Source organism: Notamacropus eugenii, chromosome 1 (genome assembly GCF_028372415.1).
Source record: "Notamacropus eugenii isolate mMacEug1 chromosome 1, mMacEug1.pri_v2, whole genome shotgun sequence".
Lineage (NCBI taxonomy): Eukaryota > Metazoa > Chordata > Mammalia > Diprotodontia > Macropodidae > Notamacropus > Notamacropus eugenii.
This window is the reverse complement of record NC_092872.1, coordinates 212,478,476-212,500,448: the sequence shown is the minus strand read 5'-3', so window position 1 is coordinate 212,500,448 and position 21,973 is coordinate 212,478,476. Positions and strand designations below refer to the sequence as shown.

At 38.2% G+C, this 21,973-nt stretch overlaps 1 protein-coding gene and 1 long non-coding RNA gene across 5 annotated transcripts in view; one reads left to right on the top strand and one right to left on the bottom strand.

The window, feature by feature from the left end:
* The window catches only part of ENTPD1 (ectonucleoside triphosphate diphosphohydrolase 1), a 102,094-nt gene that overhangs the window by 28,936 nt on the left and 51,185 nt on the right, over positions 1-21,973 (bottom strand). For all 4 annotated transcript variants that reach the window (XM_072626329.1, XM_072626338.1, XM_072626349.1 and 1 more), the window contains one exon: positions 6,579-6,706. In XM_072626329.1, coding sequence (XP_072482430.1) covers positions 6,579-6,706 — 128 coding nt within the window. The remainder of the gene's footprint in view (positions 1-6,578; positions 6,707-21,973) is intronic.
* Positions 1,067-4,319, top strand: LOC140515600 (uncharacterized). Its single transcript, XR_011971099.1, has 2 exons — positions 1,067-2,038; positions 2,929-4,319. It is a non-coding gene; the product is annotated as an uncharacterized lncRNA (long non-coding RNA).

The window sequence follows — 21,973 nt, the reverse complement described above, 5'->3', positions numbered from 1 at the left end:
GAGAAAAGGAGACGGAGCAAGCATGAGACAGTGTTGGGCTCCTCAAACCTCACAATCAGGCTTTATTTCATTTAAAAGGGCTGTGAGGAGAAGAGATCTTAGAAAGTCTGAATCAGTCTTTATTGACTCTGAAGCATGAACTCAACACATACAATGCAAAACCTGGGGCAGGTCTTGTGAAGCCCCAAAGGAGCACTCACAGGATAAGGAAAACATAGACTAATAGATGTAAAATGATCCTTCCTCTTGCCCCAAAGGACACCATGGAGCCCTTGGCTTTTTCTCCAAGTATGAAAAGTCTAAGTCTCTGAAAATACATTATTAAGGGGTAAATTTCCAATCAGCAGCATTAGGAATAAGAGGTCTCCTGACTCTTATGAATTCTAAATTCTTTCTCCTAGTGAGCCACCAACCCTCCACCCCTACCCCCTAACCTGAAGTAATACTTTAATCCTGAAAGACCTAGGGAAGCTGAGGCCCTCTAGAAAGTTGTTTAACTCTCAGGCAATCTCAAATTCTTTTCCCTTGGGGTGGGGTGGGAGATGACTCTTAATAGTACCATTAATTGAGAGAGCTTTATTGTTCTCTAGGGAGGAAGAGGTCTACCACAAGGAAAGGAAGTTTTCTTATAAAAACCTTTCTGTGTTTTTTACTATGTAATTAAAATCTATTCTTTGACATCCAAAAAGGGGAAAAGGAAGTATTTATACAAAAATATTTATAGCAGCTCTTTTTGTAGTGGCTAAGAATAGGAAATCAAAGGAATGCCCATCAATGGGGGAATAACTAATCAAGCTGTGGTATATGATTGCAATGGAATATTATTGTGTTATAAGAAATGACAAGCAGTATGATTTCAGAAAAACCTGGAAAGACTTACATGAACTGATGCTGAGTGAAATGAACAGAACCAGGAGAATGTTGTACACAGTAACAGCAATATTGTTCAGTGAAGAATTGTGAATGACTTAGGTATTCTCAGTAATACAGTGATCCAAGACAATCCCAAAGTTCTAATGATAAAGCATATTATCCACCTCTAGAGAAAGAACTGATATTGAATGAATACAGACTGAAGCTTGCTATCTTTCTACTTTCATTTTTTTCTTTTCTTTTAGTTGTTTTGTACAAAATGACTAATATGGAACACAACTGCACCTATATGACCTGATTACTTACTGTCTCAGGGAAGGGCAAAAGGAAAAAAGGAGGGAGGGATAGAATTTAGAACTCAAAATTTTAAATAAAAATATTTTTAAAAATTGGGGGAAGATCTAGTCTTTGTTTAATGCCTTGTGATTCTGGGTGCTTTTAAGGGGAATTGATGGTTATCTGTTGGCAGAGTAACATGCATTAATATTCTCATCAGTCACCACCTGAGTAGAAGATAGTAAGTCAAATAAGTGAACTGATGACTACCATTCCGGAACTACCAGATACCTATGCTCCAAGGTTCCACTTGTGTGGGGAGTAGACAGAAAGAAGAAATTAAAGGTCCCAAATTGTATCCAGGCTTCTCATATAAAGCGAAAGTCTCTGATATATGAGTTACAACAAGAAGAAAATATAGGAGATACTGTTGTAAGATAAGATTATTACTTCCCACTCTCCAGTACACGCCATTATAATACCAAATAATAATAATAATTCCAAAATATGGATCAAAGAGTTTTGTACAAGGATGGCATAGATCAATGCCAAAGAGCCTTCTCATGTCTCACAAGTTTTAACCTCCCAGTCCAAAAGACCAAGACCACATCACCTTTCAGAGTACAAATGGACAATTCTAATAAAGAAGGTATGTCATGTTCCATATTCCCCTGACAATAAAAGGTAGAGAAGAAAGACCCAGGAATGAGGTAGTGTTCATTTTGTTGACACCACCCCCATAAGAGACAGATAGATTCAAGACATTAGAGAAGAGCAGTTTATGAGAGAGAACTAGCCCTATCCGTATATCTCCACAGAGAAACCAGAGCAAGAAGCCTTGTCCAGAAAGACTGGAATGAAAAGTGGTGGACCCTGATCAAACAGAAAGGTGAGGTATCAGAGAAACACAAGGGTAAGGAATAAACATTTTTCTCTTAAAAGATAGGTTTTTGCCCTTATTCTGAGCCATAATGTAAATCTTCATATTCTCGGCTTATCATGGGACATTGGTGCATGAGTAAAGAGGTTTGGTTTCTTCTGGTTCCACTTTTATCACTGTGTAACTTTGAACAAGTCATTTCACCTAACTAGGCTTGTTTCCTTAACTATAAAATGAGAGAGGGTTAAATTAGATATACTCAATAAACATTTATTAAGCACCTAGTATGTACAAAGCATAGCACTGGCCCAGGGCAGGGCTGGGGGAGAGAAAAGTTTAGACAAGGCCCCTGTCCTCAAGTTTATTGCCTCTAAAGTCCCCCACTCCAATATTTTCTCATTCTAAATCTAATGAGGTAGATCGCCTAAGGTTAACCTTAAGATAATACCAATACCTCTAAATGGAATGACATGAAAAATAACAGAAGAAACTCCTTTTACTTTCCTTAGATGCATTGTTTTTATGAGCCCTAAGATCTTTTTTTTTTTTTAAAAGCACTTGTTCCTTTAATACTCATTCCTGCAGCTCCATCAACCAGTCTTAGAAATTCTGATGGTTTATAAGCAGTCAGTCCTTCTAAATGTTACTTTAGTGATCTGTAAACAAATCTTTCTCTGTCCTCATGGAACCACTAATCTGGCCTGCTAAATCTTTAGTTTAGAGGGATGGGAAGAGGAATCTTTTTTGCAAGTGACAATAGTGGGTCCCCCTTGAAAACAGGGCCAAGATTTTATGTCCAACTAGAAAATATTTTGCAATTCAGTTTAAAAAATATTATATGGAACTGTACAAAAGTCTGGATACTAAAATCAGAACTGATCTTTCCAAATTATCCATAGATACATCAAACCACAAAATCTTTCTCATCTGAGGACAATCGTTTGATCCAGTTTTGAAGTGGAACTCTTGGGAAATTCCATGAACGTTGAACACCAGATGCATGTCTCAGAGAGTGCCAGCAACGGGAAATGTCCCAAGTGAAATGTTCATAGCAGAGTTCTGTTTGTAACATTGATTGGTCAAAGCAGTCCAGATGGGAAGAGGGGAACTTCACTCAGATACAGAGAAATCAAAGCTAATAATTGGCTGCCCAGCAAAGGTGTTGTGTCTGGAAACTGCCTGCCTGGAAGTAGAGGGAGAATTCTTTTCTATTAGCTGTTTTGTGTAAGTCTTTCTAACTGTTCCAAAAAAGGTTTGGCATTCAGGAATGGACAAGGCTGAGAATATCTTAAAACATGTACTTTTCCAAATGCACTTGAGACCCAGAAGCTTTGGGAAAGATGTGTGGAAACAGAGAGTTTTCTGATGTAACAAAGAACTGTTAGATATAATAAATATAATAGTAGCTCATATTTATATATTATGAGGAGGTTTTCCTTTGATCTTCATGATAACCCTGTGAGGTAAATGCTGTTACCATCCCTTGCTTACAGATGAAGAAACTACAGGCCTTGTTAGTGAGGGTCTGAGGGGGAATATGAACCACTGCTTTCTTTGACTCCAAGTCCAGTGCTCTGTCCACCATACTCCATGCCTCTCCAACTTAAGTAGGATCCAAGAAATGAGGACATGATTAGCATGTTTCTGTGACCCTCTGTTTATGTGCCAAGCTTCTCTTCCTGACTGATATTATCACCAGTTCCATCTGTTCCAAGTCCAAGCTGGTGTCTCTCTTAGAGACTGTAAAAGACCTTAAGAGATACATGCTTCTCTTCATTCTGGCTCGTGAGAGAGGCTGAATCATTCCTAGGGAGAAAAAAAGCCAAGAGGAAGAAGATTGCAAGATGGAAGACACTGACCCAGAGGAGAAGACAAGGAGTTACACCACTGCTTCCATAAAACATCTGTAAATAAGGTTTTCTCATGAAGAATGTTCTCAGATGTACCAAAAAAAACTTTGAGCCATGCAAAGAAAGATTCTCTGGCAATAGCCAAAATGCTGTTTTGTTTCCCAGAGTGGTTGGTGGCACTCTACTGAGAACTCTTGCTTAACAAGGCTAAGACTCACTATCACAAGTCCATGTTTCTGTAGAATACATCCAAGTTGTGACAGAGCTCTAGCCAACGACCTATGAACTGCTATCCATTTCAGCTCTTCTGTGTGAGAATGAATGAAAACAAAAAAATTAAATGCATTTCTAGAAGATTTTAAGGTCTGAGAGGGAAACTGAAAATCTGTGGTACTTAAATCTCTCTTTTTTTTCAATTAATAAACATTTTCTTTCCCTTCCACCTTGTCTTTTCTCATGGGGAAAAAACTCCTTGTAACAAAAATGCATGGTCCAGCAAAAAAATTTTCACTTTGGGATATTGAAGAATACATGTCTTGTTCCACCTCTTGAATGTATCACCTCTCTGCCAAGGGATAAGTAGCATAGTTCATCATGGGTCCCTCAGAATTATGGCTGATTGTTGTACTGATCAGAGTCCTTCAATCAGAAAGTTTTCTGTTGTTACAACATTGTGATGATACAAATTATTCTCCTGATTTTGTTGACTTCACTTTGCATCAGAAAGTCTTCCCAGGTTTTTCTGAAAATGTCCCTTTAGTCATTTCTTATTGCATAACAGAATTGTATTACCTTCATGTGCCATCATTTGTTCATCCATCCCCCAATTGGTAAGAACTCCCCTGGTTCCCAGTTCTTCATCACTATAAAGAGGCTACATAGCCTGTATATTAATAGGCTATGAGGAGCTTATTAAGATATAGACTATTAACATTTTTGTACTTATGGGTTTTTTTCCCCTTTTTCTCATCTCTTTGCTGGTAAAGGCCTTGTACTAGTATTACTGGGCATGCAGTGGATAGAGTGTGCTGGGCCTTGAGTCAAGAAGACTCATTTTCCTGGGTTCAGATTTAGCCTAATACACTTACTAGCTAAATGACTCTGGGCAAGTCATTTAACCCTGTTTGCCTCAGTTTCTTCATTGGAAAATGACCTAGAGAAGGAAATGGCAAACCATCCCATTATCTCTGCCAAGAAAACCTTAAATGAGGTCACAAAAAGTCAGATACAACTAAAACAATTAAAAACATCAACAAATAGCATCACTGGGTCAAAGCATATGCACACTTCAGTAACTTTGGGGGCATAGTTCCAAATTGCTTTCCAGTATGGTTGTACCAATTCACAGTTTCATCAATAGTATATTAATGTACCTACTTTCCTGCAACTCTTCCAACATTTGTCATTTTCCTTTTTTTTTTTTTTTAACAATTTTGTCAGTTTGAGGAGTATCAGATAGAAACCCAGAGTTTTTCATTTTCATCTCTTTTTCCAGCTGAGGTCATGACTTTGGAAGAAGGCAGAAATGAGGAGGCAAGAGCTGGCTATGTAGATGGTGACTATGATAGCAAGAATGTGGTTTCCTGGATGGTGATCCATAATACCAGATTGGAAGGCAACTGTCCAGGTGCAGAGACTGAGGAGGATATATTTAGCAAGAGACTAATCAAGAGGGCTTTAAATTAAATTCTGAAGAGGAGGGAGAAAAACCCCAGCTACAACTGCAAATCTGAATAAAGCAGACAGAGCACTGCAAAGATGGTACCATTAAATCTTAAATGAGAATAATGGGGAAGCTGGTTGGGAATGCAGCTTCCGATAGCTCTATTGACCTCCTTCCCTTTCGATTTTGAATTTCCTTTGTTAACTCTACTCTGTACCTTGATTATTATCACAGCCTTGGGGAAAATGACCATTCTACAAGCTTGGTCTTGAGGGAAGAACCTTACTGTGATACCATCAGGGCTATGAGGGATTCTCCGACTGGTTGGTTCAGCCTGACTGCTGCCTCTCCTAATCCTTCAGTCCTGATGATTACACACCTGGTGTCACAGGATCATGTAGTCATAGATTTAAAGTTGGAAGGGACCTGAGAGAGCTTAGTCTCTAACTTCTCCCCCATTTTGCAGAAGAGGGAACTGTGGCATAGAGTGGTTAAGTGGCTGGACCAGGGCCACAAATTATGAAGTGTTTGAGGCAGGATTTGAACCTAGGTCTTCCTGTGAAACAGTGGATAGAGACCTTGGATACAGGAAGACCCAAGGCTATGACAATAATCAATGCACAGAGTACAGTTAACAAAGGGAATTCAAAATTGAAAGGGAAGAAGGTCAATAGAACCTCAGGCTTTAAAACTCCTTGATTTGGTGGATTACAGGTAAGGATATCCTGGAACCAGCTCAAACTAGTTCAGAGAACTGATTGTGAAATTTTCAGTGTTAATATCATCACTTCAGAAATCAGCAAATGCTACAAATCAGAGCTTGATTTATTGTTTTGTCGATTATCTAGACTTAAGAAAGTGATGAGAAAGATGCTAATAACTAAGATTAAGCTTAAAAGTATGTCTTGGCAGCCAGTTGTTAAACATTTACCAGCAAATCTCTGACTGTAAGAAGCTTGGTGGGGACACAAAGAGAACTGGAAGGGTCAGGGCAGGCTAATTTACTCTCCAAATTCTTATAAAGTCTTTGACTTACCTTAACATTTTCTGGCAGTGGCTTGTTCTGGGTTAGGCCCACTGTGATTAAAGCAATCATAGCCAGGAAAAATAAGAATCCAAGGATGACCAGTACATTCTTGGACCCACATCTCTTTGGTTTAGTACCTGTAACAAAAACAAGTGATAGTCAGCCAATAAGCACTTATTAAGCTCCTACTATATACCAGGCATTGTGTCAAGTACTGGGGATACAAAGAAAGGTAAAAGACAGACCCCACCACTGTTTAGTCAGCAAGTATTCACTGAGTGCCAAAATGTGCTAAGTCGGGGGAAGACAAAGATACCAAAACATAAAAGCTAGTCTCTGTCATGGATAACTTGCAATCCATTGGAGAGGAGAGGACATATACATATGAGCAGTTGCAACACAAGGCCAGACATCACCCAACAGACCTGTGATAGCAACAGTAGGAGTGTTCTCCTCACCCACATAGGTCACCATTTCTATGTACCTTTTCACCCTTGAGATTAAATGATGAATAAATGTTTACTGACTGGCTAATTGAGTTGCTCCATAGTACAGTGCAGTGGCTACTGCTTAGTGATTCACAGATCTCTTGTGGGATCTGAGTCAATAGTTCAAGGGCTTATATATATACTTTATCCTGCAATAAATTAAGCAATAAATAATTGCCCAATTACATTACAAATATTTTTTCCTCTCTGACAACAAGCATGAGCATATTTGAAACATTATAGGTAGAATAAAATGTTATAATTTGTAATTACAGCCTATACATTTTAATCTGGAGCTTTTTGGAGAGGGTAAAAATTGTCATTGTAGCTTTTATGAACAGTTAATGAATAAATCTAAAAAATATATAAAGAGTGGTTTATTAAATTACCCTGGGAGTTCAAAACACAGTTTTGTTGCTGTTACTGTTGTTGTTCAAGGAACTAAAAAGACTGGGAACCAGTGTGGAAATATCGCTGGGCTAGGAGTCAAAAAGACCTGGGTCTGAAACCTGCCTCTAAGGCTAGCTACAGAACTGTGCACAAATCCTTTAACCATTCTGAGCTTCAGTTTCTTGATCTGCAAAATGTGACTAATAATACCCATAGCAAAAGTTCCCACAGTTGTTGTAAGTCTCTAAGGAGATAAGGCCTATAAAGCATTTTGCAAATTTTAAAGCAATTATTTATATAAATATCAATGGTTATTATTAACTTGTGTTGTTTCTCTTATTCATTTTCTCCCATAGATATTTCAGAGGATGTACCTAATATGAAGGGAAGGTCTAAATTTCATATTAATCAGTCCATCAACAACCATTTATTAAGTACCTGCTGTGTGCCAGGTACTGTCTTCTAAGAGCTGGGGATTCAAAGAAAGGCAAAGAACAGTCCCTGCTCTCAAGATCACATTCTAACAGTAGAGACAACATATTAAAAAAAAATTAGGTAGATATGAGATATAGAATAGATGGAAAAGATTCAATCAAATTGGTCCATGCCCTTTAGACTAAGTCTCAACCTATTAATCTAAGACTATGGATTAAATATGAAAGTCCTTGGATGAACCAAAGTGACACTGACAAGAATGTTCAGATTGACTGAGAAATCTTAGTCACGTATGCAGGTCCTGCATAAAATAGCAGACCAGTGAAAAATCAGAAATTGAAGATTCAGAGTTGAGAGATCTGAATGTGGAAAGAATGTAAAAACAAAGAGAAAGTGGGACTTCCCAGTGACAAAAAAGACAGAAAGTGAGGAGGACCAGACCATTTGAAATACTGGTTGTACCTACCCCATCAAAGATTTAGGGAAGTTTTCAGAAAAGATCTATTCTTTGTCTAACTTCTCTTTCCAGTACCTGTCAACAGACACTATGATATAACACTCTACTACCGCTTTTTTTTTACCCAAACATTCCCAGTAACCACAATTTCATTTCATTCACAGAGACCACCAAAGATTTACTAGAGATCAAGAGATAAAATGTAAATTAAAGCAGAGAGTCAAACCTTTGCCAGAATGTTAGAAATTTTTCTAACTGGGAACATGGAGAGATTGTGACTGTACACTTAATTTTTTTTGTTTAATATAAATTCGTTTAAAACAGTATGTGAACCTGAAGGGACATTCTACTGCCCCTAGGCTTAAAACGAGTCAGTTATTTTAACAGTGTGTTGCACTAAAATAGCAACAGCCTTCCCTTGTAACAAGTATAATCAAATGAAACAAATTTACACATTGGTCACATCTGAAAATAGATGTCTCATTTTGTACCATCTCCCTGCCAAAAAGTGGAAAAGAGGAAAGCATGCTTCATCATTAGTATATTGGAGTCATAACTGGATACTGCATTGGTCTGAGTTCTTAATTCTTTTAGTTAGTTTCCTATTGAGAGGATGCCCATTAATTAGGGAATGGCTGAACAAGTTGTGGTATATGACTGTGATGGAATGCTATTGTGCTATAAGAAATGACAAGGAGAATGGTTACAGATAAACCTGGGAAGTATCATATGAACTAATGCAAAGTGAAGTGAGCAGAACCAGGAGTATACATTGTATACAGTATTAGAACTGGGGAAAACTTAGCTACTCTGATCAAGACAATGATCCAAGACAATTCCAAAGGACTCGTGATGAAAAATGCTATCCACCTCCAGACAGAGAACTGATGGATTCAGAATACAGATGGAAGCATAATTTTGTCACTTTAAAATTTTTTCTTGTTGTGTACGTGTGCGTTTTTTCTTTTGCAACATGGCTAATATGGAAATATGTATTTCATGACTTTCCATGTATAATCAATATCATATTGCTTGCCTTCTGAAAGAGTGAAGAAGGGGAAAGAGGATGAAAGATAATTTTGGAACTCAAATTGTTAGAAAATGAATGCTAAAAATTTTTTTAATGTAATTGGGAAATATTTACTGAAATAAATTTAAAAATATATTTTAAAAAGTTAGTTTCCTTTAAATTATTGTACTAATTGTATAAATTGGTTATACTATTGCTCATACTCACTTCCTCTGTTTCAGTTCAAGCAACTCTTCCCAGACTTCTCTGAATTCCTCCATTTTGTAATTTCTAATAATGCAATAGTAATCCTTTACATTAATGTATTATACATTTGTTAAGCTAGTCTCCAGTTAATGAGCACCTACTTTATTTCCAATTCTTCCTAAAACAAAAAGTGCTGTTGTCAATACTTTTTGGTACATTTGAATCCTTTCCCTTTGTCTTTGACTTGTTTGAGGGTAGTAGCAGCATTTGGTAAAAGGGTCAAATTTGGTTAAATCCTGCATATGCATAGTTTAGTGACTTTGGGGGCATAGTTCCAAATCCCTTCTAGAATGGTTGAACCAATTCATAGTTCCAACAGTCCATTGGTGTGCCTATGTTCCCACAGCCCCTCTAACATTTTGCATTTTCCTTTTTTTGTCATCTCTGTCAATGATGGGCACAAGGTAGAACCTCAGTGTTGTTTCAAAATGTATTTCTTATTATTAGTAATCTGGAATATTTCTTCATATGGTTTTTGTGGTTTGGGTTTCCTCTTTTGAAAATTGCCTATTTATATCCTTTAACCATTTGAATGGCTCTTGTTCTTGTATATTTGCTCAATTCCCTAAATATCTTGAGTAACAGACTTTTATCAGAGAAATTTGTGCAAAGATTTTCCCCAATTAATTGTTACTCTCCTAATTCCAACTGCAATGATCTTGTTTGTGCAAAAGTATTTCAATTTTATGTAATTAAAAAATTTTTCCATTTTATCTTTTATGATCATCTCTATTTCTCATTTGATCAAAAACTCTCACTTTGTTTATAGTGTGAAAAGTATTTTCTTTCCTCCTTCTCTGATTTGTGTCTGTGTATGTGTCTGTGTGTACATATCCTTTTGTTTCTAAGACGTATATCACTTGGAGCTTATTGTGATAAATGGTGTGAGATGTTGGTCTAAACCTAATTTCTGCCTGGTTGCTTTCTAGTTGTTTTTGTTTATTTGTTTGTTTTTTTTGTAAAATAGTGAGCTCTTACCTAGTAGTCGATATTCTTGGATTTTTCTATTCTACTATGCTACTCTATTTGGCTGCTTCTGGGTCTTGTCTATACAATCTGTTCCACTGATTGACTTTTAAAAAATTAACCAATACCAAATAGTTTGGATGATTACTGCCTTTTAATTTAATTGAAGATCTGGCATTACTCTCTTCTTTCCCACCTTTTTTCATTATTTTCTTAAGATTCTTGACCTTTTACTCCTCCAGATGAAATTTATTTCTTTGTCTACTTCTACAAAGTAACCCTTTGTTAGTTTGATTGAGTCAGCATTGAATCTCTCAATTAATTTATGTAGTATTTTCATTTTCCTTCTAACTATTCAATGCCTGATACTTTGATGATCTACCCAGGCCTACCCTCCTACAAAATGTCCCATGCTCCAAAACTATTCCTTCTTTGTCTAAGATCTTTTCCCACTCCAAATTCTTATTTCCTCAGTGCCAGGGACTTCAGATAGATATTCTGATTATCTGATTAAAACAAATCGCACTGAGATATTGAGTAACTGATCATCTTAACCCCCACCCCCCCATACGCATTCCCTTAAATTTTTCTTGCTCTTCTTTTAATTTCTCTTCTATTCCACACCCAATCATTCACTGCTGAGATAAACAGGGTTAAGTGACTTTCCCAAGATCGTACAATTAGGAAATGTGTCTCAGGCTGGATTTGAATTCAGGAAGACGAGTCTTCCTGACTCCAGGGCAGGTACCCTATCCACTGTGCAACCTAGCTGCCCAAACACAGATAGCACGGCTGTCTTTTTTCCAGCCATCAGGATTTTCTTTTATTCTACACTGACAACTCAACGACTGGTTTTGGACCATCCTGGATTAGAGTGAATGTCAATAATAACAGTTTCTCTTCAAAAAAACAACCCTGAGGCTCCTGCCTCTCCCAGTGTGATTTATCTATTTATTTTTCTTTTCTATTAAAGGGGCCATCCCCCGACTACATTTTAAAGAGGCCTATTCACTTTAAGTGAGTACTTGAAAAGGCCTTAGCGTAAAAGGCCAAGGTCCCCCACTGCTTCCTGAGCCATCTCCAGTCATCCTGATGAATTTCTACTCACTGGATCCAGATGGCTCAGGAGGAGAAAGTGAGGCTTGTGACCTTGCATAGCCTTCCCTCACTCAAAACAAAGTCAAGTGCAAGTCATGTCCTCATTTCTCTGATGTCATGGTCCTTTTCGAAAATGAAGGACGAATACAACAACAACACAGGCTTTGTGAATAGGGTAGAAAGTAAAAGAAAAGAGGAAAAAAAGGAGAGGAGGGTAGAAAGTGAGCCAGTATTCCAAAACTGTATTAATTAGAATTGTATAATGTTAGAACTAGAAGAGAATATTGAGAGACATATGAAAGAGTGTAAAAGTATGGAAAGGGAAGCTAAATGGCGCAGTGGATAGAGCATCAAGCCTCGAGTCAGGAAGACTCATCCTTCTGAGTTCAAATCTGGCCTTAAACACTTACCAGCTGTGTGACCCTGAGGAAGTCACCACCCTATTTACCTAGGTTTTCTCATCTGTAAGATGAACTGAGGAAGGAAATGGCAAAGTACTCTGGTGCCTTTGTTACCAGAACCCCAGATAGGGTCATGAAGAGTCTGACATGACTAAATAGTGACTGAACAACAACAGAAAGTGTGGAATTTGGAGTCAGGAGACCTGAATTCAAATTTTGGCCATGATACTTATTAGTTATATAGCCTAGGACAAGGCATTTAACCTCTTAGAACCTCAACTTCCTCATCTGTAAAAGGTGACAATAATACCTTTCCTACTTACCTCATAGGTTGTTATAAAGCACTTTGCAAAACTTAAGACACCATGGAAATGTGAGTTGCCATCATCATCATCATCTTACTCTACTTCTCGTTTTAGAGATGAGAAAACGTAAGCCATTAGAGGTAAAGGGACTTCCCCAAGCTCAGAGCACAGAGAATGGAGCCCAAGTGGGGTCCAGTACTCTGTCCATCAAAGGGGATCTCTCAAAATTCATAGTGCAGCTTTAAGCTTTAATAGCTACTTTACCTATAATTCATTTTATGTAATTTTGATAGTTATTTAATGGTATTCAATTTAAAACTGCACTAAGAATTGCAAAATACCCCATAGAACATGGCCAGTGTTTTGAAATGAGTAAGTGGGATGATGACTGCTGAAAGAATCTAGTCATTACCTACTCTCTCTTCTTCTGTTGTATATGTAGCAGCTAATACCTCCCTCAAAAGATAGAAACCCTTGTCTCTATCTTGCCTCAAGAGCTGACATTCTAACATTGGGATTGGACTTGAAGTCAAAGAATTCCAGCATTGTCATAGGCTGGTGAATGTAGCAAAAATCAGGAATCTCTATAAGGGTCTTTGTATCACCACTCCCCATGTCCCCAGTGCAAAATCAGGGGAAATGGCACATTTTGGGAAGACTATTTATATTCTTCTGTTTGAGTTCTCTAGTGCCTCATTGTAGCATGGACTGGGCTCTGAGTCTAAAAGGCTATGTGAATAGGATGCACATTCTAACAGGTCCTGTGAAATAGTAAAGGCTTTGAGTACAGGCCTGGTAATAGTGTATCTATCACCCAAGGACCAGTGTAGTTAGCTAAATTCTTTACTGACAGTAGGTTGGCCACTGAGTGATGAATTTATGAAAATTCTTAATAATCAAGAAGGGAAGTGCAGTGGAAGGAGTGTCTACATTGATGAAATTATTGATCCTTGAAATATTGAAGCATTGAATTCAATTGCAGTTACAGAGGAAGGAATACAGGGTGCCCCAAAGGCTTAAAACTGCACCAAGACTTTTGGGACACCTGTAAAAATACTGGCAAAACAGAATAGAAAGATTTTGTGCTTAGAGGATTCTGAGAAGTTTTAAAACAAGTTGGTCCTTTTGTGCCTCTGGTTTTTGATGTAGAAGCAAAACCCTAGAAGATATGTACATTTAAAGAAGAGAAAAGAGAGGCTGCAGAGAGAGACGACCATGAGGGAGAAGAGAGGATTTTGATTATGGAGCTGAGAAGACAAGGCAGTAATAGCAGATCCCCGGCAAACCCTGGGTGTTCCTGAGTCAAGCTGGGAGCTGAAGAAGTCAGACAATGCCATGCAGAAGGTGGCAGAATGGTGGAACCCAGCGAGGCTCACTGGGTACCCCAATACCAACAACCTCCTGGAGCCAAGATACCAGGAGAAAGTAAAAAGGTGTCCTTTCCCCCAAACCCCCACCTCTTCTCAACACCACTTTCACTACTGGGATGCTCTTGTGAGTTCACTTTGTGGCTATTATGACTGACTTTCTGTGGGGGAGGAACAGCCCTCGCTGTAAGGTAGACTTTACCTGTCCTCTTTGTAACTGAGATGAGATCTGAGTTCTTCCTCAGTCTTTTAGATGCATTTTATTCCATGCCTTATTTACAGTCATCCTTGATTCTTGACTCTCTCTCTCTCTCTCTCTCTCTCTCTCTCTCTCTCTCTCTCTCTCTCTCTCTCTCTCACACACACACACACACACACACACACACACACACACACACACACGCATATGCACTCCTCTCTCCATATCCAATCAGTTGTCAAATATTATTGACTCTGCCTCCGTAACATCTCTTACAAATGTCCCCTTCTCTCCTTTCATGAGGCCATGACCCTAGTTCAGGCCTTTATTATCTCTCAACTGGATTATGGCAACAGCCTCCTCAATGACCTCCTTGCCTCTAGGCTCTCCCCAGTACAGCTCATGATCCACAGAGCCGACAAAATGATGCGCTTAAACTACAAGATTGATCCTGTCCCTTGCCTACTTGGGAAACTGGTGGCAGCTTGTGGCTTCTAGAACAAGACACAAACTCCTCTGTTTGTCATGTAAAGCTCTTGACAATCTGGATCTAGGCTAATGGTGCATTATTCCCTTTCACACATTCTACATAACAGGAAGTTATTCCTGTTCCTCATACACAATATTCTCTTTCCCATCTCTGGTATTTGCACAGATCGTCCCATACCCTGCACCCCAGTTCCTTCATCTGTATGTTAGTCCTTCTTCATCTCTATCTTTTAGAATTCCTGATTTCTTTCAAGACCCAGCTCAAGTGCTGCTTCCTATAGGAAGCCAGTCCCAATGACTCTCCCTGTGCCAAAAGAATTCATTGATTTTTGTAACGTGTTGTTCCCTTCTAAAAGAACACAAGATACTTAAGAACTATTCTACTGTATTTTGTTTTTATCTTTTTAACCTCAGTACCTCAGACATTTACTTCCTGTGTGATAACTGGCCAAATCTCTTAACTGTCTGCCTCAAACTCCTCAGCTGTAAAACGGTATCATAACAGAGCTGAATTCACAGGGTTGTTGTAAGAATCAAATGAGGTAATACTTATAAAGTGCTTAGCATAGCACTGGCCACATAGTAAGATCTTAATAAATGCTTATTTCATTCCCCCTCCATTTTAACATGCAATTTGTATGTCTATTATTATTATATTACAGTGAAAAGATCATTGGAAAAAGAAAGAAGGAATTGTTTTGGAGCATAGAACATTTTGTGGGAAGGTAGAGGATCTGCATTGAAATCTCATCCTCTCACTACTTGTGTGATCTTGGGCAAATCATTTAATTTTTATTGGCCTCAGTTTCCTCATCTGGACTAGGTAGCTTCTGAGGTTCCCTAAGATTTCTTCCAGTTTTAGATTTAAGATCTTATAACTCTTGAGAGAAGATATTACCCATTTGCTCATCTTAACCATGATGTAACTTGCCTGGTATTTTCAATTTTGTCTTCATAGCTGTCACTGTACAAGAGAATGCCCTTTGCTTGCTTTTTTTTCTTCTCTCCAAATGATAGCATTTACTCATTGGTTACTGTCTGTGAACAAAGTGGCTTACATTTTTTCCCACTTACCCTACTCTTATTATGCTGGCTACAGACTACATTTCAGACCACATAAAATATCCTCTCTTTCTCTCTCTCTCTTTCTCTCTCTCTCTTTCTCTCTCTCTCTCTCTCTCTCTCTCTCTCTCTGTCTCTCTCTCTCTGTCTCTGTCTCTCTCTCTCTCTCTCTCTTTCTCTCTCTCTCTTTCTCTCTCTCTCTCTCCATTTGCATGAGACCAAGAAGAAGAGCTAAATTCAGTTAAACTCTTAAAATAGTTCAACATTTACTTTAGATGATGCTAAAGGCTACATGTCTAATAACAGAGATAAGGTCATTCCCACCATTGATCACTCCACCCAGAAGGAGTGGAATCTGTGAGGGACCAAGTGCTCCAGGCTATGTCTACCAAGGTTCTAAAATTTACACAAAGGAGAAAGTGGGGGGGGAGGTGGGAAGAAAAGAAAAAAAAGGCTAAGTTTTTGTTCAACTGATGGCCTTTATCTATAGGACTGCACTCTCAACTGATATCAAGCACTGTGGGAAAAAGCACTGGATCTGGAGCCAAAAAACATGGCAGGCAATTATGGTACAGTGGGAAAAGCTCTATATTTTTAGTCAGAGGACCTGAGGCCAAATCCAAGTTCTGACACTTACCACCTTGCAAACTTTGGCAATTTCCTGCACCCCAGATTCTTCATTTGTATTATAAGAGAGTGAAGGTGGGACTAGATGGAGCAGGGAGGGAAGTGTGGAATTTGAAAGGACCTGGGGTTCCAATCTAGACTCTGCTACTTACTGTGTACCTTTGGGTTTATGACCTTGGGTGACCATAGGCAGTCACTCAACATCTCTGAACCTCAGTGGATTTTCTAACATCTCTTCCAATTCGAAATCTGTGAGCCTGTTAGACATAGCACGAAATGTTCAATGTCTCCATGTTACTGAGGTAGATAATGGCATCTCCAGGAGAGTTGGCAAACAGTACTAGGAGTCCAGATCAAATGATTTGGGATAAAAATGACCCCACTATAAATCTCTTTTGCTCCAGACTTACTTCATGTCTTGACAACTTCAATCAAGATTTATTATGTATACTTGGTCTAGTCCAGTTGTACTTTCCTCCTCTTTCTCTTTTATCTGATATCTACTTCCTCATGTAGCACAATGGGGACCATGTTGCTAAAGTCCAAATTTATGGTTCACTGAAGTTCCATGGATAGCTCACAAAACTGGCCCATCAATGAATATGGCTTGGATAGATGCTGCAGATGGATAATCAACTGGATCCAGAATTAAAGAGGAGAAAGGAACAAGCTGAATTGCATTTGGGAAATTACCTATGTTTATTATGATCTCAAGTTTCTTTCTGAAACAAAGACTCATCATTTTAACGTTATTCTTTCAGTGTATGGTTAAAATTCATAGAATGCCACAGGACCCAAAGAAAAGAAACTGCATGTCATCTAAAGGGTATATAGATGATAGGCATGAATAGGTGGCAATGTATTGCTAAAGAAGAATGAAGCAAAAAAAGGGTATAAAGGATATATTATCTAAGAGATGTAAGACCAGAAAAGGAGACATGATAAGCTTAATAACGAGCATGAAGTACAATTGATGGGCAACTTTTGTGCTCCATTGTTTTCTAAGCAATGCCAAGACATCTCGGGGAAGGAGCTTAGCATATAGGGTAGATCCTTTGTGATGAATTTATGGAAGGATATGGACAAGATTCACACAAGATGGAAAGGCATAGATGAGTCACAATCTGCATCACTGAAGGGAGTCCTCACATTGATGAAATCAAAGACCCATTGAAAGAGGGAAGACATAACCAAAGAGACAAAACTGAGGCAAATGAGATGCTTTTTGCATGTGATTAATTTCAGCATCATTAGCTATGTTCAAAGCAAGAAAGGAAGAGCCATCGTAACTCTAGTAGAAGCAACCATTGTTACATGCATAATTAGCAGCCTCCAAGGCAGCTTAAGAAATACCTGTTGAATTGAAGTTAATTGACAAAATCTATTTTTTCTTTTCTTTAACCCACAGTCTACTTTCAGTATTATCTCACTATCTCAGCCTAAAGATAGGAAAGAAATCTTATCATCTTGCTTTTGTAATCTTATCAAATTAACAGGAGATTTGGGTACTGGTGGACATACTGGTTTTCCAGTGAAAGAAAATACTGGTTTCCCTTTTCCCCAGATACAGAGAAAGGCAGTGTGATAGAGCTATTTTTCCTTGAGAAAGTTATTTCCTCCCTCTGGGCCTTAGTTTCCTTAACTATCAATGAAGGGGTTGCAGTAGATGGTCTCTAAGTTTGCTTTCAGCTCCAAATTTTTGATCTTGTTGAATTCGTTTAGTTGGTTGTAAATATTAAACCGGTCACGTCTGAAACAAAGCTTAATAAGTCTTAAGGAAAACAAAACATTGGAAATTAAACATCTGGGCAGCACACACTCAATTTGTTCCTGCATTTACATGGACCACAAAGCCAGCAGAAATAATGGAGTCAAAATCTCTTAAAATAAATGACCTTTATTAGACCTAAATATAGAACTATGTCCTCTGCATTCCCCATGTTCAAGATCATAGCAGCATCTTAAACTTAGCTCTTGTCTTTCTTCTAACTTTACCTTCTACCTTTAGGCCACCACTGAGTTCTCTCTGGCATAGGGACTATATTATTCTCTAATATAATCTGATAAGCACTTATTAAGCACCTACTATGTGTAAGGCACTAGATGCTGAAGGTACAAAAACAAAATGAGCAGTTTTTGACCTCAAGAAGCTTACATTTTCCTTAGGGAAATCATCTTATAGATGTCTTTTTTAAAAAATAGATAATTTTTTCATCCAGTGCCACTTGGCTCCTCTTCTTCCTTTCCCTTCTATAACCGCTTCACCCTGGAGATGTTAGGGTCATTGAAAACCTTGGAAACATGCTGGATTTCTTTCCAGTCCATGCTACCATCCATCTCCTCACTACCTGCCCTGCCAGAGTCACCACTTTCAATTTCTTGTTCTGGGTCCAGCAATCAAATCATTATAACTATTGCTTCTAGAAAGAGCATATCACTTCTTCTCTGTGGTTCCACTCACCATCCCTGTAACTGCCTAAACTAAAACATCCTTCCCTGGCCACCATTCTTTTCATGTGTTAGAATGTGAGCCAAACCTCATTGCAGACTGTCTTTTTTTTAGACAATAAATGACCACCCTAAGTGATGTATTCATAGATTATAAAGCCTACAAAGCTTGAAGTAGCACATTCAGCACTTAAAGAAGGAGTAGAACCTTCTACAAGTAAGTGAGTCACCCTCTGAATAACCCAATCCAAGATTATAAAAAGTATTCCCCTTACAAACTTTTGTTCAGCAGCTAAAGAAGTATTCACATGACCTCACTTCTTTAGGAGGTATAAAGAAACAACTTAATCAACTGGAGAAGATTATAGGGCATTGATGATTGGAAGAAGGCACTTGACACCCCACAGGGAACACATAGTAATTATATGGGAGGATCAGCTATCCCCCATATCCCAACATTAAAAACAAAAACAAGCTAGCCTAGATTGAGTTGAAAGAAGAGCTCTGGCATAAGAATTTGGGACGTTGGAGGGAATGATCTTTCATCTTCCCCCTGAAGTTAAGACATGGAGAGGTGTGCAAATGGGAATACAACAGAATGACCTGCCCAACAGAGATACTTCACCTAGGAAAAGCAGAGTGAGGACTCCAGGAGAAAAGACATAAGAACCCTTCAGTACCAGAAGTGTGAGTTGGCTTGGCCACATCTGTTTGCTATGTGAGTGCCTCTCTACTAACATTTTTTTTGTGTGTTTAATTACTCTTCTCCATTGAGACTTTTGGAGAGTCCATCCCAGGTTTACATAGGGAATATATTGTTAATACTGTTCAAGCTGTTACATTTCAGTTAAATGCCTTTCTTTGACTTAATTGGGTCAAATGGCTGACTATTACGGATGAAAACATAAGTTGGGGCTTGTGATACATAGTTTTAGGAATGAGGACCCATAAAAGTAGCTTGAACTCAGGGTAATCATGTCCCAATTTGTTGGATGAAAACTGGGGGTAATCCTGAGTGGGTATACATAAATATCATTTCCATCTACTAGCATTTAAGTTCATTGAAGGTAGATGTTTCTATGCACATAGAAGATAGAATTGCTGTCTTCCTTTTGTATCAGAATTCCTAGAACTTGGCACATAATAAGTTCTTAATAACTGCTTTTCATTTATTCATTTGAATGACTGGTTTCAGACAGTGTTAGCTACCTATTTTACTAAGTTTTTAATTTGGAGATCTTTTAGCCAGCAAGAAATCTAGAATGAACAAATAGAAACTTGACAAGATACTTCTATACTCTAAGCAAAGGACTGAAAGCTGCATTCCCTGTGTGCGCCCCCAGGGAAAACTACACATATAACAGTAACTTGGATTATTGCAAATAAAACCATATAATGGAATAGAGATAACAGTTTTCTGGAGTTAAAATATTCACTTTTATCTTTAAAAAAAAAAGAGAATACATTACAAGTGTTGCTGTTTATGACTCTCATGACATGCTACCCCTTTCATGGCTGCCTGCCTTCCCTGCTTCTATATCCTACTCTGCTAGTAGATAACACCACTCTATAAAACTGTCCTTGTGTACAGATTGGCTTTTTCCTTGAGGGAGGGAAATTGTGTTCATTTTGCAACCTTGACCCCAAACCACACACATGTCTAGTCTTTTGCAGACTGCAGCTGCTTCATAAAAGTGGACTTGCTGACTAATTAGAATGAAAGCTTTTCTGCTCCATTTTTTTCCTTGTAGATCCATAGAGAAAGGAATACACTGAGGCCGAGGAGGTCTTTGGCTGGTTCCTTTTAACCCACAGCTGTTTAGACATAGAAAGGGATAAGATTAGTCATAGCGTAGACTCAAGAGTCCTGCCCTGATGCATTGTTTATCTTAGTGAGGCTCTTTGCTCCAGGATGGTTCTGGAATTGATCCATTCTTCCTGAGGTCTTTTGAATCTATACACTTGGAGCAGGGCTGAAAGTGAAAATTCTATGATCTGTGATCCATTGATCGATCTATCCTCCTATTCAGAGGCCTCATTTGCCTTTATGGTCCAGCCAAACTGGATTATGGGACATCCCCTCGAATATGTTCAGTATTTTCTCATTCCCATGCCTTTGCTTATGCTGTGACCTACTCATAGATTGCTGTCTATCCACTATCTCTGCTTATTGTATATCCAAGACTCAGCTTAAATCCTTTTCTTTCATATGAAGCCTTCCTTTCCCCATCCCTTTCTCCCCTCATCTGACTTCAGAGCACTTTTATACTCTCTTATGTACTTACCTTGTAATTTATATTTTATCTTTGAGATAAAATCTCTCATCTCAGAGATATCTTATCTTTTCTCTTATCTCCTCTAGTAGACTGTAAGAGCCTAGAGGGCTCTTACACTGAGTTGAATTTGCCTTTGTATCTTCTCTAATGCATAGCACAGGTAAGTGCAATTACATAGTGGGTACGTAACAAATCTTTGTTGACAAGATTGGAAGGAAAGCAGAAAGCTGGGAAAGAATTTTTACAGCCAGAATACGATAAAGGCCTCAATACACAGACACCTGAGTCAAACTCCAAAGAATACAAATCATTCCCCAACTGATAAATGGTCAAAGGATATGAACAGATAGTTTCCAGATGAAGAAATTAAAGCTATCATAGTCATATGAAAAAATGCTCTAAATCACTATTAATTAGAGAAATGCAAATTAAAACAACTCTGAGGTTCTGTCACATCACACCTATCAGATTAGTTAACATGACAAAACAGGAAAATGATAAATGTTAGAGAAGATGTGGGAAAACTGGAACACTAACATGTTGGTGGAGTTATGAACTGATTCAATCATTCTGGAGAGCAATTTGGAATTATACCCAAAGAGTTATAAAACTGTGCATGCCCTTTGATCCAACAATACCCCTACTGGGTCCGTATCCCAAAGAGATCATAAAAAGGGAAAAGGACACACATGTACAGAAATATTTATAGCAATTCTTTTTTTGTGGAGGCAAAGAACTGGAAATTGAGGGGATGTCCATCAACTGGGGAACAGCTGAACAAATATATGAATGTAATGTATCAATGGATCATTACTGTTCCATAAGAAATGGTGAACAAGTGGATTTCAGAAAAACATGGAAAGACTTGCATGAACGGATGCTGAGAGAAGTGAGCAGAACCAGAACGTTGTACACAGTAACAGCAGCTTTGGGCAATGACCAACTTTGTTAGACTTAGCTCTTCTCAGTGATACAATGATCTAAGATAGCTCCAAGACTTATGATAGAAAACACTATCCACATCCAGAGAAAGAGTCTGAAGGAAGACCAAAGCATACTGCTTTCTCTATCTTTTTTGTTTTTTCTTTCTTGTGGTTTTTCCTTTTTATTCTGATTCTTT